The sequence below is a fragment of the Ammospiza caudacuta genome, chromosome 20 (genome assembly GCF_027887145.1).
Source record: "Ammospiza caudacuta isolate bAmmCau1 chromosome 20, bAmmCau1.pri, whole genome shotgun sequence".
Taxonomy (NCBI): domain Eukaryota; kingdom Metazoa; phylum Chordata; class Aves; order Passeriformes; family Passerellidae; genus Ammospiza; species Ammospiza caudacuta.
This window is the reverse complement of record NC_080612.1, coordinates 8,452,813-8,466,026: the sequence shown is the minus strand read 5'-3', so window position 1 is coordinate 8,466,026 and position 13,214 is coordinate 8,452,813. Positions and strand designations below refer to the sequence as shown.

The window sequence follows — 13,214 nt, the reverse complement described above, 5'->3', positions numbered from 1 at the left end:
CAATTCCTTGATGTTGTGGATGTGACAGGTCTTCAGTCATCATTTCTGAAAGACTCCAAGAATTCCATCTCCTTCAGAGAATCAGAAATAAAACCAGGTTTAGCTTTGCTTTACCAGGTTTTACATATCTTGGTCTTTGGGCAGTGCAGATTGTTGCTGTCTCCTAGGAATTAAATGGAGAATTATACAAATTGTGTTTTGTTGGTGGTTGTGCTGTCAGCCCTGCACCTTGCTGGGGTGCTGTGTGTGTTTCTCACAGCACCAGGTCTGTGTTAACTCTGCGTGGGAAGGGTGAATGGGCACCAGCCTGGCTTGCCAGACTGACATTCAGTGCCCAAAACCATTTCTGTTAGTCACAGTGGCACCCAGCGGGCTCAATCAGCTTTGGGCAGCACTCAGTGAAGATGCAGAATCTCTCATAAATTAATATTTGTATGAGGTTTCTTGGCCCTTGGTTTAATCAACCTTTGCGTGTTGAGCCGAGGAGATGCATAAACATGGAGCTAATGAGCTGTACACAGTGAGTAATTGCTGTGCTGCAGGAAAGCTTCGTGTCCACGCTGTTCACCCCACTGCTGCCAGCTTCCATGGGCACTCTGACCTGTGCTGCTGGGCTCAGACGAGGTTTTGCATTCAAAAAATCTGAAATCTGCTGTGGGAGGTTTCTGGAGCATGAAGGTGGCAGTGCTGACAGTGTCACATCACTGTCATCGTGTTGTTTGTGCTGTCTCAGCAGTGAGACTCTTTCAGAAGTGGCGTCTTAGAGGTTTTGGCAGATGTGGCTTCTCATGTCTGGGCTGGAGCTTTCTCCTTCCTCCCCTTTTGATCTTTGAATGCGCTCTCAGTTGTTTTAATTGGGGTTTGTGAAACAATTACTAAAATTAAATCAGCTTATAGGTCTTGAATCCTTCAACTCTTCCCATGTTTTGGAGGTCGTATAACAAGTCCCAAAGCCTTTCTAGCTCCTCCTTAGATGTTTTGCTCTGTATGGCAGCGCTGATGCTTGTGGACATCTGGACAAGGAGAAAAAAATTGATTTCTCCAGCTTGGTTCTGTCATCCTGTTTCCCAGAACTTTCTAAAGTGCTGCAGCCAGGAGGATTTGAGCAGGGGCTTGGACCAGATGGCCTCTAGAAATCTTGTTCCAGCTTAAATCTCTATAATTCTAGTAACATTGGACACTTTGAGCCCCAGTTAGCCTTGTTGCTGGGATCCCTCTTTGCACAACAGTGTTGGGATTTGAGGGAAGTTGTGTCATATTTATATACAAAGAGCTTTAGTGCTCCATTTCGAGGTTTCTTAAATGCTGGAGCAAACAGAAGAGGATGGTGGCACCTCTGGAGCCCCTTTGTGCACATCTTGCTGTTACCTGCCCCACAGCAGCTCGGGTTAGCAAGTCTTTGCTGAAATGAAGGAAGTTGTAGCTATTCATCTTTCAGCCTAATGGACCACAGGAATTACAAGCTGTAGCATGCAGCTTAATCTTACCACAAAGCAGAGTGCTGCATACTTTGCCTTCAATTTATGCATGCCATGCCTTTTTGTTAAGTGCAAAAGAACAGTTGACAGGGTTTCTCCAGAGAAGTTGCCTTGGTGGATACCAGTGCATTTCAGCATAGTGAAATGAGTGATGGTGGTTTCCTTACCATTCATAACAACCACCTTTCAAATGTGAGGACAGAGCTATGGATTATTCTATGTGTGTCAAGCAGCAGAGGAGAGCACAGCAGCTATTTTGGTTTTAACCCTGCAGATGACCCAGTTCTTGAAGTATTTCCGTTGCCATTAGGAGATGCAGTCAGGGCTGGAGCAGCGGTCGCGCATCTGTGCTTGGTCAGGCCTTCACCCAGGGATGGCTCTTTGCCTCTTTCTTTTCTCTGTTCCTCCTTGTATTATAACTTTGAATTGTCTCTCTGTTGTTGCAGTGTGCAGAGGAGTGAATGCCCCATGTTGTGTTAGTGCCTGTCTGCCATGCTGGCCTGTCTGCCAGGACCAGGCGACCTCTCCTTTCAGCTTCTTTCTTACACGCAGATGAACACTGGACTTCAGAAATGTGAGTGATGTTTTGTCTGCAGGATGTGGTTAACTGTTAAATCTGGCTCTGGTACCGCTGTGACATAAACATTTAGGATACAGTGGAAAAAATATTTCATGTAGAGTCTTTCTTTTGTTATGCCTTCAAGGCATCTGTCAGTAAAGGCTCTGAGAAATGGCTGTAGAGGTTCACATGTGTGCAGCTCCTCTGTTCCTGGCTCTGAAAAGGTTAATTTAACCACAGCAGGATGCAGCAAGTGAGGTTCCTGTGAGATTCGTGCCTCTCTGCTGAAGAGGTTTTGTGCTAAAAGTGTGCCAGCTGATTTGCTTCTCAGCACAACTTTTTCCTCAGTCTTTTTCGCTTCCCTTCGTGCAATTACTCGTAGACACCAATAAAAGTTAGATCAGTCTAATGCAAACCTTTTGAGGTCAGCAGCTCTTGCTCTACATACCTGGGGCTTATACTGCAAATATTAGTGAGCTAGCCTAAATTACTAAAGTTCAAAGTTTCCATCTTCTTCTGATGTCTCTTTGGTGCCTCTGAAAATGTGTCTGCAGAGTGCTCTGATAATTCTTTTTTGATAACTTCAGTCATTTTTTTCATAGTTGTACTGGTATTTTTAAGAACAACTTGTGCTTGGGAATGTAAGTTTATTGACTAGAGGTTTTTTTAACTCTTACTCTGTCTCTTCTCTTTATCACTGACGTAGCACAATGATTATTCAGCTGAAATTTCAGAAATGCCAAGATTTCTATGTAAGGTCTGTGTACTTGGTTCTTAGGGCTGTGACCTGTCTCTTGTGTTTGAAATGTGCATTGGGAGATCTCAGTTTGCTGATGGACTCATTGCTTTTTAAACCCAAGTGATTTACAGTCCACTTGTAGCTAAATTGTTCATACAGTGAGGCTTGTGATGCTGCAGAAAATAAATAGGGAAGATAATTTTGCACTTAAGAGTGACCTGCTCATGGTCATGGTCCTGCCAGAAGTGACTGACACGGTTCACATACACACCTGAGCTCCCCCACAGCACTTCTGCTGACTCCATGGGCTTGGTAATTATAGTATCACCCAACAACAGTAAAAATCTTCACTCACCAAAGGACTGGGGATGCCATCAGACTGGGCATCCCCTCCTTTCTCATTCCTGTTTCCAGTGTGAACATTGCCTGTGGGGTGAGGATGTGCCAGGTCTGTGCATTGCGTGAGATTTCTTTGTCAGAGCTGAGTTCTGAAAGCAAAATGTTGAGGTTCATGTGAGGGCAGCTGTGCATAAATCAGGTATTTGCTAATTACAGCTTTACAAGGCAACATGCTGCTGTGTTGGGCAGTTTTCCTCACCTGATGGTACCCGTGCTGTTTCTTGGAGATCTGCAGATCCATGTGCTGAAAGCATTGCTGTGTCCTGCTCAGTGAAGAGCTTTGGGAGCTGCATTTCAAAGAATTTAGGACATAAAGTAGCTGGCAGGCACGGGCTGGCAGTGGTAATGCTCAGCTGTTGGGTTTGTTCTGATTTTCTGGAAGATGAGGCTGCTGGTGCAGACCTTGCTCAGCCCCTCTGCAGATGTGGGCAGGATTAATTGGTGCATTTCTCTTCTGCTGGAGATGCATGAGTAGCCCAGCCCCTGGCCAGGGCAGAGCTGAGTTAATGAGCATTTTTTAATGAACAGTGACTTGAGACTTTGATGGGGGGTGGAAGCAGGCTGTAATAATAGTGCTGTTGCTTTCATAAAAGCTACAGAATTCCACAGGATTGTCTTTATTCAGACTTACAGTGTTTGTATTAATAATTTTAAGTGTAGTTTTCTGGATCAGACTTCTTACTAGTGTTTAAAAATCCATATTAGCTCAATTACCTTTTTTTTTTTCCATGTTCACTCTCTAATAAGGGGCTTGTTCTTACAAGTGGTCCATGCAGTAGGAGTTTGGTAGATTAATATGCACATATTTTTTCCTTTAGAAACTGGTGACTAAACGACTTCCAATTTCAGTTTTTTTTGTTGGATTCCAACCTGAGTTCAGGCTAACTCTGGAATTCCTTTTCCACACAGTGGATTTCTCACTGGGCCAGTATTGATATTCTCTCCTTCCTCCCAGTGACTCCAGTATAAACCTGACTGGTAAACTGGGATATTTGAGGCAAGATTGTTCAGGTTGTGTCTGCAGCTGCTGTTGGATATAGCAGCAGTGCCAAACCTTCTAGGGAGAAAAAAAGGTCTTTTTTCTGTGACAATGGTGCAAAATCAAGTGAAAGGTGCTTCTTAGGAAGTGTTTTGTTAGGAGGGGACATCAGAAAAGAGGAGATTGGACTGAATATCGGATCATCAGCTAAACTGAGTCTTTTTGGGAGGGTTCTTTCTGTAAAGCCTTTAGAGAAACTGCTAAAATTGAGGGGTGAATGCAGAAGGTGGACACAGCTGGTTCTGGCTTGTCCCAGTGCAGGAGCTCTCATTAGAGTAGCAATCCTGAAGGCCTGTTTGTATTTTGTTTAATGACAATGAAAATTTAACCATAGGCAGCTTCTAAAAAGCAGTGGGTTTTAAAGTCTTAATGTGAAATGCACTTAAAAGATGTTCCATTAGTGCTGAGGTGAGGCAGGGAAATGTGTCTGATTCCATGACAAAAATAGCTGCAGTGGTGAGAGCAGGAGTGTGACCAGAGGAATTGGTTGCCACGGGATTAGCAGGAGTTGTGAACCTGCAGTTCTCCAGTTTATTGGGGTAATTGCTCATATGCACAGCTTTGCCTTATAATAAACATAAAATAATTACTTTTCAGTGGAAGTATTCTGCCCTGCATTCACCATTAGGGAGCTTCCTGGAGCTCATCCCATTGTTCTCCTAATGAAGCTTCTTCCTCTGCTGTTGCCTCATCATTTTATTATGGCCTGATCTGGAGTTCTTCCTCTTGCACACAAATGATGATATTCCAATTCCAGCATTTTCTTTCAGCCTATTCTAGCAGGTTTTTCATTCACTTAGTTACCAGAACTAATTGTTCTTCATTGGTTTGTAGGGTATTTGTATGGGATATTCAGATTCTTGCTCACCGTGTAATGCCTTTCTCCTAATATTTTACTGCCTTAATTACTACAGTCATGGAATCTTGCCTGTGGAACTACTAGCAAAGCACTTTGGGGAACTCAGAAATACATCACCTTCAGGCCTGAGTAACATGGCTGAGTTAGCCTGGAGTAAAAGGAGCATCATCTTACCTGTGCATAAACCAGGTGCTGTTTGGAATGGTGCTGGGGTTCAGAAGATGCCATCCAAGGGATTTAAAAGGTGGTTTGCATTTGGTAGGATGCCACACTTGATGCTGGGGTGTTATTTAAGTTTAACTGAGGGGTTATTTTCTCTCAGAGGAAGGAATTCTTCCAGGTTTGGGAGAAGAGGTGAGTCTGACTGACTGATGGCTGCAGCCTGTTCAAACATCCATGTTTTAGCTGCTTCCTGAAACTTCGGTGTAACAGAACATCAGATGATGGGATAAAAGAATACTCAGTGTGTCTGTTTAGTGTTTATATTTAATTTGCTGATTTGCCTGTAGAAATGTAAACCAGTCTGGGAAATTTTGATGGCAAAGGTGTCTTAAAGTATCTCCTTGATTTTTCATCTGAAAATAGAATGTGACAGTGTCTGCAAGCATAACATAAACCATAACACAGACAGGTATGGGGTCCTTTGTCCTTTGATTCTTCTCTGGCTCATGAGGGGTTGCCGGGGTCATGTCTTGGGGAAGAAACAGACCTTAATGAGCGTGGGCAATGCTAAAAATAAAGGTTGGGAGTTCATGAAAGCCTTGGCTTTTGAGGCAGGGTAATTCTGGCAAATGCCATTGGGAGGCTCTCCTCTCTGTTGGGAGCACAGCAGCTCTCTCAAAAGGGCAGATATAAACACCTGCCTGCAGAGACAGGTACAGGGATGTGCACAGAGACATGTTTGGGTTAATATTTCCTTTGATTAAGAGAAAGGGATGATTTGTGCCAGTGTCTGGGCAGCACAGGGAGCACAGGTATAACTGGCGCCGTGGTACGAGCTGTGCTGGAGATGGGAGACAAACTGCTTGTAAAGCTTCTTATTTCACAAAAGATGTTTTTAATACTTCCATAATTAACCTTTCTGCTGGTATCCATTCTATTTTCCATTTCCTGACCTTTCTTTTCTGAAAGTGAGAGCTCTTAGAGCAGAGCTGCTCTCCCTCACCTGTGACAACAGGAAGCTGCAGGATGCAAAGAGAGAAGTGGCTGGTACTCATCTTTTGAGGCAATTTGCTTGAAAGAATCAGACGTGGATTTTCAAGAGGAAGGGCTGTTTGCCTGGGAGCAGAAAGCTCTTTGCTGGAGCATTAGATTTCCTTGGGTCAGAGGGCCAGATATGGGGCTGGGGTATTCTTGGGTGGCTGCCACATTCCCTGTTCTCTCAGCACAGCAAATAGCACAGGGATGCTGAAAATTTTAGGAAAAAGGATGGATATTCTTTTCCAGTGAACTGTTTGCAAGGTGAGGTGGGAGGGGGGAATCGAGCAAAAGCTAAATTGGATTGTCAAAGCTGCAAGCCATTATTTGAAGATTATAAAATCAGCAGGAGTCCCATAGGAGTTAGGCAGCAGAGCTGTGGTGGGAAACAGCCCAACTCTCTGCTTGGAATGTGATTATGGCAAGAGACACACACATTTCCCCAGATTTCTGAAGTTCTTTGCAGGAGCAGTTGGAGCTTGTGAGCCAGGTAGGTATCTGGTAAATCAGAGGGAGTGAAACCACACCTCTGTCTCCAGAAGGCTTTTGTCTCTGTCTGGGGAGTAGCATGTTTTTAATCCTGTGAGGTAATCACATCACTTTGCCATGTGATGTGGGGATGTTGTCCTTAGCAAGGTGCCACCTTGAAAAGTCAGCTGAGGAAATAATTGCAGGCCATAAAATAATCAGCCTCCTTCCATTTGCTGAGTTTGGGCTGACAAGAGCTTCCTAATGCACAGAAAGACACTCAGTGCTTTCAGATGTCAGCACCTGGGAAAGCAGTGGGGTGTAAATGGAGGCTTGAGCTGAAGCTTTGATGTGTGTAGGGTTTGGTAGTGGGGGATGGAGGAACTGCTCAGAAACTTCCCCCATGTCTGATGGAGCCGATCCCAGCTGGCTCCAGGACGGACACACTGCTGGAACAACTGATTTAAGAACAGAGAAAAACCTGCACAACTGCAGCTGGAGAGAGGAGTGAGGATTTGTGAGAGGAGCAGCTCTGCACAGACCCCAGGGCACTGCAGAAGGAGGGGGGAAGGTGCTCCAGGCCCCAGAGCAGAGATTCCCATGCAGCCTGTGGTGAGGCAGCTGTGTCCATCTCCCTGTGCTGTGGAGGTGGAGAAAGTCAGGAGTGAAGCTGAGCCTGGGAAGGAGAGATGGAAGGAAGAGATTTTTATTTCTCCTTACTCTACTCTGATTGGATTGGTATAAATTTAATTTCCCCAAGTCTGTTTTGCCCATTTTGCTGAGTGCTATCTCCCCTTCCTTGTTCTCACCCCATGTTTCTTCTTCCATGCCTGGCTGAGGAAGGGAGTGACAGAGCAGCTCTGAGGGCACCAGGTGCCCAGCCAGGGTCAGCCCACCCTAGTAAGGTTCCCACCTCAGGATTACAGGGGCTTCATGTTTAATTCATGTCTTTCTGATTTGGAATTCCATGGTAAAAATACTGAGAATGGTTTGAAGAGTGATGAGGAGGCATCTTAAATTAAGAGACTAAAAACCAGCCCACCACTGCAAGCTGTGAGGAATATTTCAGCTGGAGACAATCTGATGTTTATAACACGTTACCTGTTTTTGTCCAACTGCAAACATACTCTGATGAGAACATGGTTTTGTTTTGCTCCCCTGGGCAGGTCTTGCCTTAAGCTGAACTGGGGCTTTTGTTGGTCACCAGGTAATAAAGGGAATGAGGCATCTGCTCCGTGACCCGCCGGTCTGGCAGGATGAAGTTTCCTTGCCTCTTGAATCCTTGGAGATTTTCTCCCCTTGTTGTGTGACTGTCTTGCCCTGGGCTTGATCCCTTGCTCACCAGAACTGACCAATTTCCTTTCTCCACAGGGGACACTACACAGAAAATGAGATCTGCACAGTATCCTACCCCAGCAGAATTGGATGCTTATGCTAAGAAGGTCGCCAACAATCCCCTGACTATAAAAATCTTCCCGAACAGCGTCAAGGTTCCCCAGAGGAAACACATACGCCGTACTGTGAACGGACTCGATACTTCGGGCCAGAGGTACAGCCCCTACCCATCTCAGGCCACCACCAAAACCGGCCTGCTGGCCATAGTCAAATCCCCAGCGAAGGGAATCATCAAGGACTTTGACGGGACGCGCGCGCGCCTGCTGCCGGAGGCGATGATGAACCCCCCCTCCACGCCCTACGTTGCACCAAGCACTTTATCCCACCCGCAGGCGCTCGCTCGCCAGCAGGCTCTCCAGCATGCACAGACTTTGCCGCACCCCCAGAGCATCCCGCAGCACCCTCAGGGTATTCCACAGGCACCCAGCTTACCGCACCCTCAGGGGATCCCGCAGGCGCTGCCGCACCCGCAGAACCTGCAGCAGCAGCCGCAGGGCTTGCAGCACCCTCAGCCCATGGCACACCAGAGCCTGCAGCACGCCCCCAACCCGCTGCTGCAGCCGGGTTTGCACGGAGGCAGAAAGATGCCGGACGCAGACGCGCCGCCGAATGTGACCGTGTCTACCTCAACCATTCCCCTCTCTATGGCTGCCACCCTGCAGCAGAACCAGGCACCGGACCTGAGCAGCATTGTGCACCAGATTAACCAGTTCTGCCAGGCCAGAGCTGGCATTAGCACTACCTCAGTGTGTGAGGGACAGATCGCAAACCCCAGCCCTATAAGTCGCAACCTGCTTATCAATGCAAGTACCAGGGTATCTACTCACAATGTCCCTACACCCATGCCTTCCTGTGTAGTAAACCCTGTCGACCATGCTGCTGCTGCTATTCCTCCTGCCTCTGTTAATGTGCCCATGGTCAATATTAACAGGGTGCCACCCGCCTACCAGAACGAAATCAAATCGGTTGCGTGGAACCAGCACCAGCTTGCACATCTGCAGCAAATGTGTGGGGATGCTGCTGGGCCTGCTGGACTCGCAGGGAAGCACCCTCAGAGAGAGATTGCAGGGCAGAGTTTCCCTGGCAAAACCTCCAACTACCCTCAAGAACTGTGCATGGGCCAGTCCTTCAGCTTGAAGCCCCCCATCGAGAAGCCTACGCCTTCTCCTCCTGTGAACGGGTTGCAGGGACCTTTGCCATATACCAATGGGCACTATTTCCAGCCCCTCTGGAATAACATTCTGCCCACGCCCAACAGTGACAGCTCTGGGTCCCAGGACCTCACCATGCCTTTCCATGGGGGACAGCCAGCGGGAGCGACGCTGGATTGTGCAGGAGGAACTCATTACAGAGCTGGAGCTGGCCCATCCAGCCAGAATAATGTGATGCAGACCATGGATTACCTAAGTGGGGACTTCCAGCAGTCCTGCTTCCGAGACCAGAGCATGGCCGTGCTGGGAAAAGTCCATCGGCCTCCCATGAACCGAGCACCTGAACCAACCGATAGTCGAAATCTTCATATTCAACACCCAGGGTATAGATAGGCTGCAGTCACTTTCACAGACAAAAAAAAAAAAATTATAGGTTTTAGTCTTAATTTTAATTAATAAGCAAGGCGTTTTTAACTTGCAAACTTGTGTGATCATTATAGTACCCATTGGAAGAAGACATACTGTATATTTAAAGAGCTTTGCTTACATGTTATCTCTCTCCTTTATGCATCAAATATTTAACATGCCTTTTGTGTCAAAGAATTTCATTACACTACTTCACGCCACAGCTGTTTCCTCACAGCAGAGTCCCCCTTTGTGCAGCTTTTTTTTTTTTTCTTTTTTTTGCCTTCTGCTGAGCAGCTCCTCGCTGGACTGAGGTTGAGTTGCTGCAGGGTTTTGCAGCCACATCTGTGCTCCAGCGAGGGCGAGGTAGTGTAGCTGCTTCCATTTCCATCTCAATTTCCTCACAAGATTAAGAGCAACAGAATTTTGTCAGGGAGTAGGGCTTGTTTTCAGCTCAAAAGCCCATTTCATTAATGCATTAAACATTGACCATTTGCACTGTCTAGAGGCCTGTGTAATTGAAAAAGAGCCTACATTTGAAAAGAGCCAGCTAGGGGTGTGTATTTAGGCTTTAATAGAGGGAGAAGCTTTTCAGCTCTTTCTTGCCCACGTTTATGATTTAGACTTTGTCCAAAGTCAAAGTCTCTGGCAGGTTTTTCTGACACTTTGTGTTTTCTGGACAGGGTATGAGGAGGGGAACGGCGGGTTTGGGATGAAGGCAGCCACGGGGAGCTGCCTCTTCTTCGTGTTCCCCCTCCCCAGTGCCCTTCCACCAGCCTCAAAGCTCGTGTTGTCTGAATCCCTCGCTGCTAGGAGTCTGGCCAGCCTCGTGTGAAGGGAATCCAGACCCACTGACAACTCCAAAAAGGGTTCAGCCACTTCTCTGGAAGCTGGAATTCCTGTCAGGGCGAGGAGATGCAGCTCAGCCCATCCGCGGTGCAGCGAGCGCTGTGGGGTGGGAGTTGGTTGGTCTCAGTCAAAGCTTCTCTCACAAGCCACTGTGGGATTGACAGTCCCCTGTTCCCCTCCATCAAAACACCCCAGCGGATTTAATGGAACAATTCTTCTCCCTGGGAATTAGTGAAGCTATTTATAACATCCCTTTTTCCCAGGGTCTCGGTGCCTAACTCCTTCTGTTCATTCCCCATGTCACTTCCAGCAGCCAGTTGAGTCAGTGACTGTAGGACACTAACTACTGGGTAACCTCAGCATCTTGTTCTCCTCTGTGTACCAAAACATCCCTTTCCTTTCTAACAGCAGAATTTATTGTAAGTAGAAAATTCCTCATCTCTGTTAATGAGACTAATACTTGAACATAATGATCACAATCAAGTTTGGAAATTAAAAAAAAAAAGGAAAAAAAAGAAAAAAAAAAGAAGAAAAAGTTTAAAAAAATAAATGCATTGATTCTTTCTATGTACACTGGCTAAAAAAATTATGCTCTACACTGTAACTTTTAAGTGTAATATTTCTGTATGAATGTCGCCTGGTAGTGTGGGTTTGAGTAGCATTGTGTATGGGTGAACCCACTGGCCTCTGCCATCCACTGGCCTCCCTCACAGCCCTTGGAAAAACAAAGCCTTAAGTATTTGCTCCTTGAACTTTCCTTAATGAGCATGGTTTAAAAAAAAAATCTTAAAGACATCATACAAAATTAAAAAAAAAAAATTAAAAAAAAGTTTTGAAGTGACGTCATAGTTGGCTAGAGATTCTTAAAAGTTTTTCGTAAATGGGAAAATTAGAAAACATTTATTTGTATTTTTTTAATTTAGAATGTGTAGTCCTGGGCTGTAACAAATAGGTTTCAAAGCTTAGCAGAGTACATTTCTGACTCCTTGTAAGTTAGTACACTTATATCATGTCATTATTTAAATTCTTTTAAGTGTACTATAACCCGTTCTTTAGTGGTAACTCCTGAGCAAAGTTAAGCAATTTGACTAAAGACGGATTAAATTATGTGTTGGCTTGTGTTGCCTTATATTTAAAAAAAGGAAAAATTGCCTGATTGTGTTATGCCAAATGATAGCAACATGAAGTCCTAATTTATTGTTTATAATCGTATTCCTGCAGTCTTTGTGAAAACTGGTAAATATACATCTATGAAAGAACGAAAACCCTGAGGCTTTTCATGCAATATTTTTCTGAATCCATTCTGTTGGAGCCAGAGTTTGAGTCTGAAGCTGCTTCCCCTACAGTCCCCCCGTCGTTTTCCCCATCCCAAACCCAACCCAGCGAGGGCTGTGCTCTGACCTCACCCCTCCCTGCCCACTCAGTCACTGTAAGGTGTTCTGCTCCTTTTTACTAAATCAAACCTTGGCCTCTCCTCTGGTCCGTAGCCTGCTCCAAATCTTAACCCAGACTGTTACTAAAAGCTAATTTTTAACTCCTGCTCTTCTTCTGGGAGCCTGAGCAGAGTCCTGTGCCGTGGTGGTGGTTGCCTGGGAGGTGTTTGGTGGTGTTGGCAGCACGCTGTGAGTTTCTGGGGACTGTTCTGCACAGGTACAGCCACGACCTGCGAGGCTTTGCCCCGGTACAGCAGGACCGGGAAGCAAAATTCCTGCTGAGACTCATCCAGGTGGGACATTGCTTGAAAAAAAATAAGAATCATTTTACTATTAAAATATACTGAAACCTTTCCTTTTGGTCTGGCAGTGAGATTTTTCTTTGAACCGACCCTTTTCTCCTCTGCAGCAGCCTTGTTTTGATGGGCTCTCCATCCTTCCCTGCTCAGCCCTGAAGGGAGGCACTGTCCTGCCTCATTCCCTGGTGGGATGTTGGGAGAAAAGGTTGGAGCCGCGGTGTGGGTGCCCAGGGTGGGGTCTGGCTGAGGCATTGTCACCAGGGTGAGGAAGGGAAGAACCTTCTGTGGTGGAAGCTGTGCCCTGTTCTCCTGGAAATGTGGAAAAACCTCCCATGGTTTTTCCTCTCTGCCTGGTGCAGAATTAAGAGGAACCAAAAGGCTGGGAATGTTCCTTCTCTTCCAGGAGCCCCTTGTGGGTGGTCACCAACCTTTGGGGCTCACACTGCAGCTCCTCTTGCCTTTCTGTCCATCTGTCCATCCATGGATCAGTGCTTTCCCCACCTCTGACTCCAGCACAAGGCTCTGGGTGCCTGCTCTGCTCCTTGAGGAACGAGTAAAGCTCAGGTGTTTCCTGAGCTCCTCACCCTCCCTCAGCAGCACCATCCTCCCCATCCCCACTTCAGAACCTGGAGCTGGACCTTAGGAAGATCCTGGGAAGGATAAAAACAAGGATGGTGTGAACCCTTCCACAGGGAATCCGTGCCCCATGTTGGGAGCAGAAGCTTTGGAGCTGTTCAGCCACAAGCCCAGTTTGTTACAGCCCAAAATGTGCATTTTATAAAAGACTCATGAGTTTTCTTTAAGTTTTCCATGTCAGATATCTCCAGGGGCCCTTGGCTGCTCCCGTGGAAACCAAACAGAGCTGTTTGCTGGGGATCACTGGGGGAGAACTGGGAATTGCTGCTGTGTTTCATTAAGCCACAAGACTGATGATCAAGGCTGCT

The 13,214-nt window shown here is 46.3% G+C and overlaps 1 protein-coding gene across 2 annotated transcripts in view; it reads left to right on the top strand.

Annotated features, from left to right (window-relative positions):
* The window catches only part of FAM222B (family with sequence similarity 222 member B), a 36,146-nt gene extending 23,837 nt beyond the window's left edge, over positions 1-12,309 (top strand). The window contains exons 2-3 of one of the 2 annotated variants that reach the window (XM_058817741.1): positions 1,925-2,052; positions 8,110-12,309. In XM_058817741.1, the coding sequence (XP_058673724.1) occupies positions 1,971-2,052; positions 8,110-9,677 (1,650 nt within the window). In that variant the 5' untranslated portion in view covers positions 1,925-1,970 and the 3' untranslated portion in view covers positions 9,678-12,309. The remainder of the gene's footprint in view (positions 1-1,924; positions 2,053-8,109) is intronic. The other variant, XM_058817743.1, reaches the window with a different exon arrangement.
* The last annotated feature ends 905 nt before the right edge of the window (positions 12,310-13,214 follow it).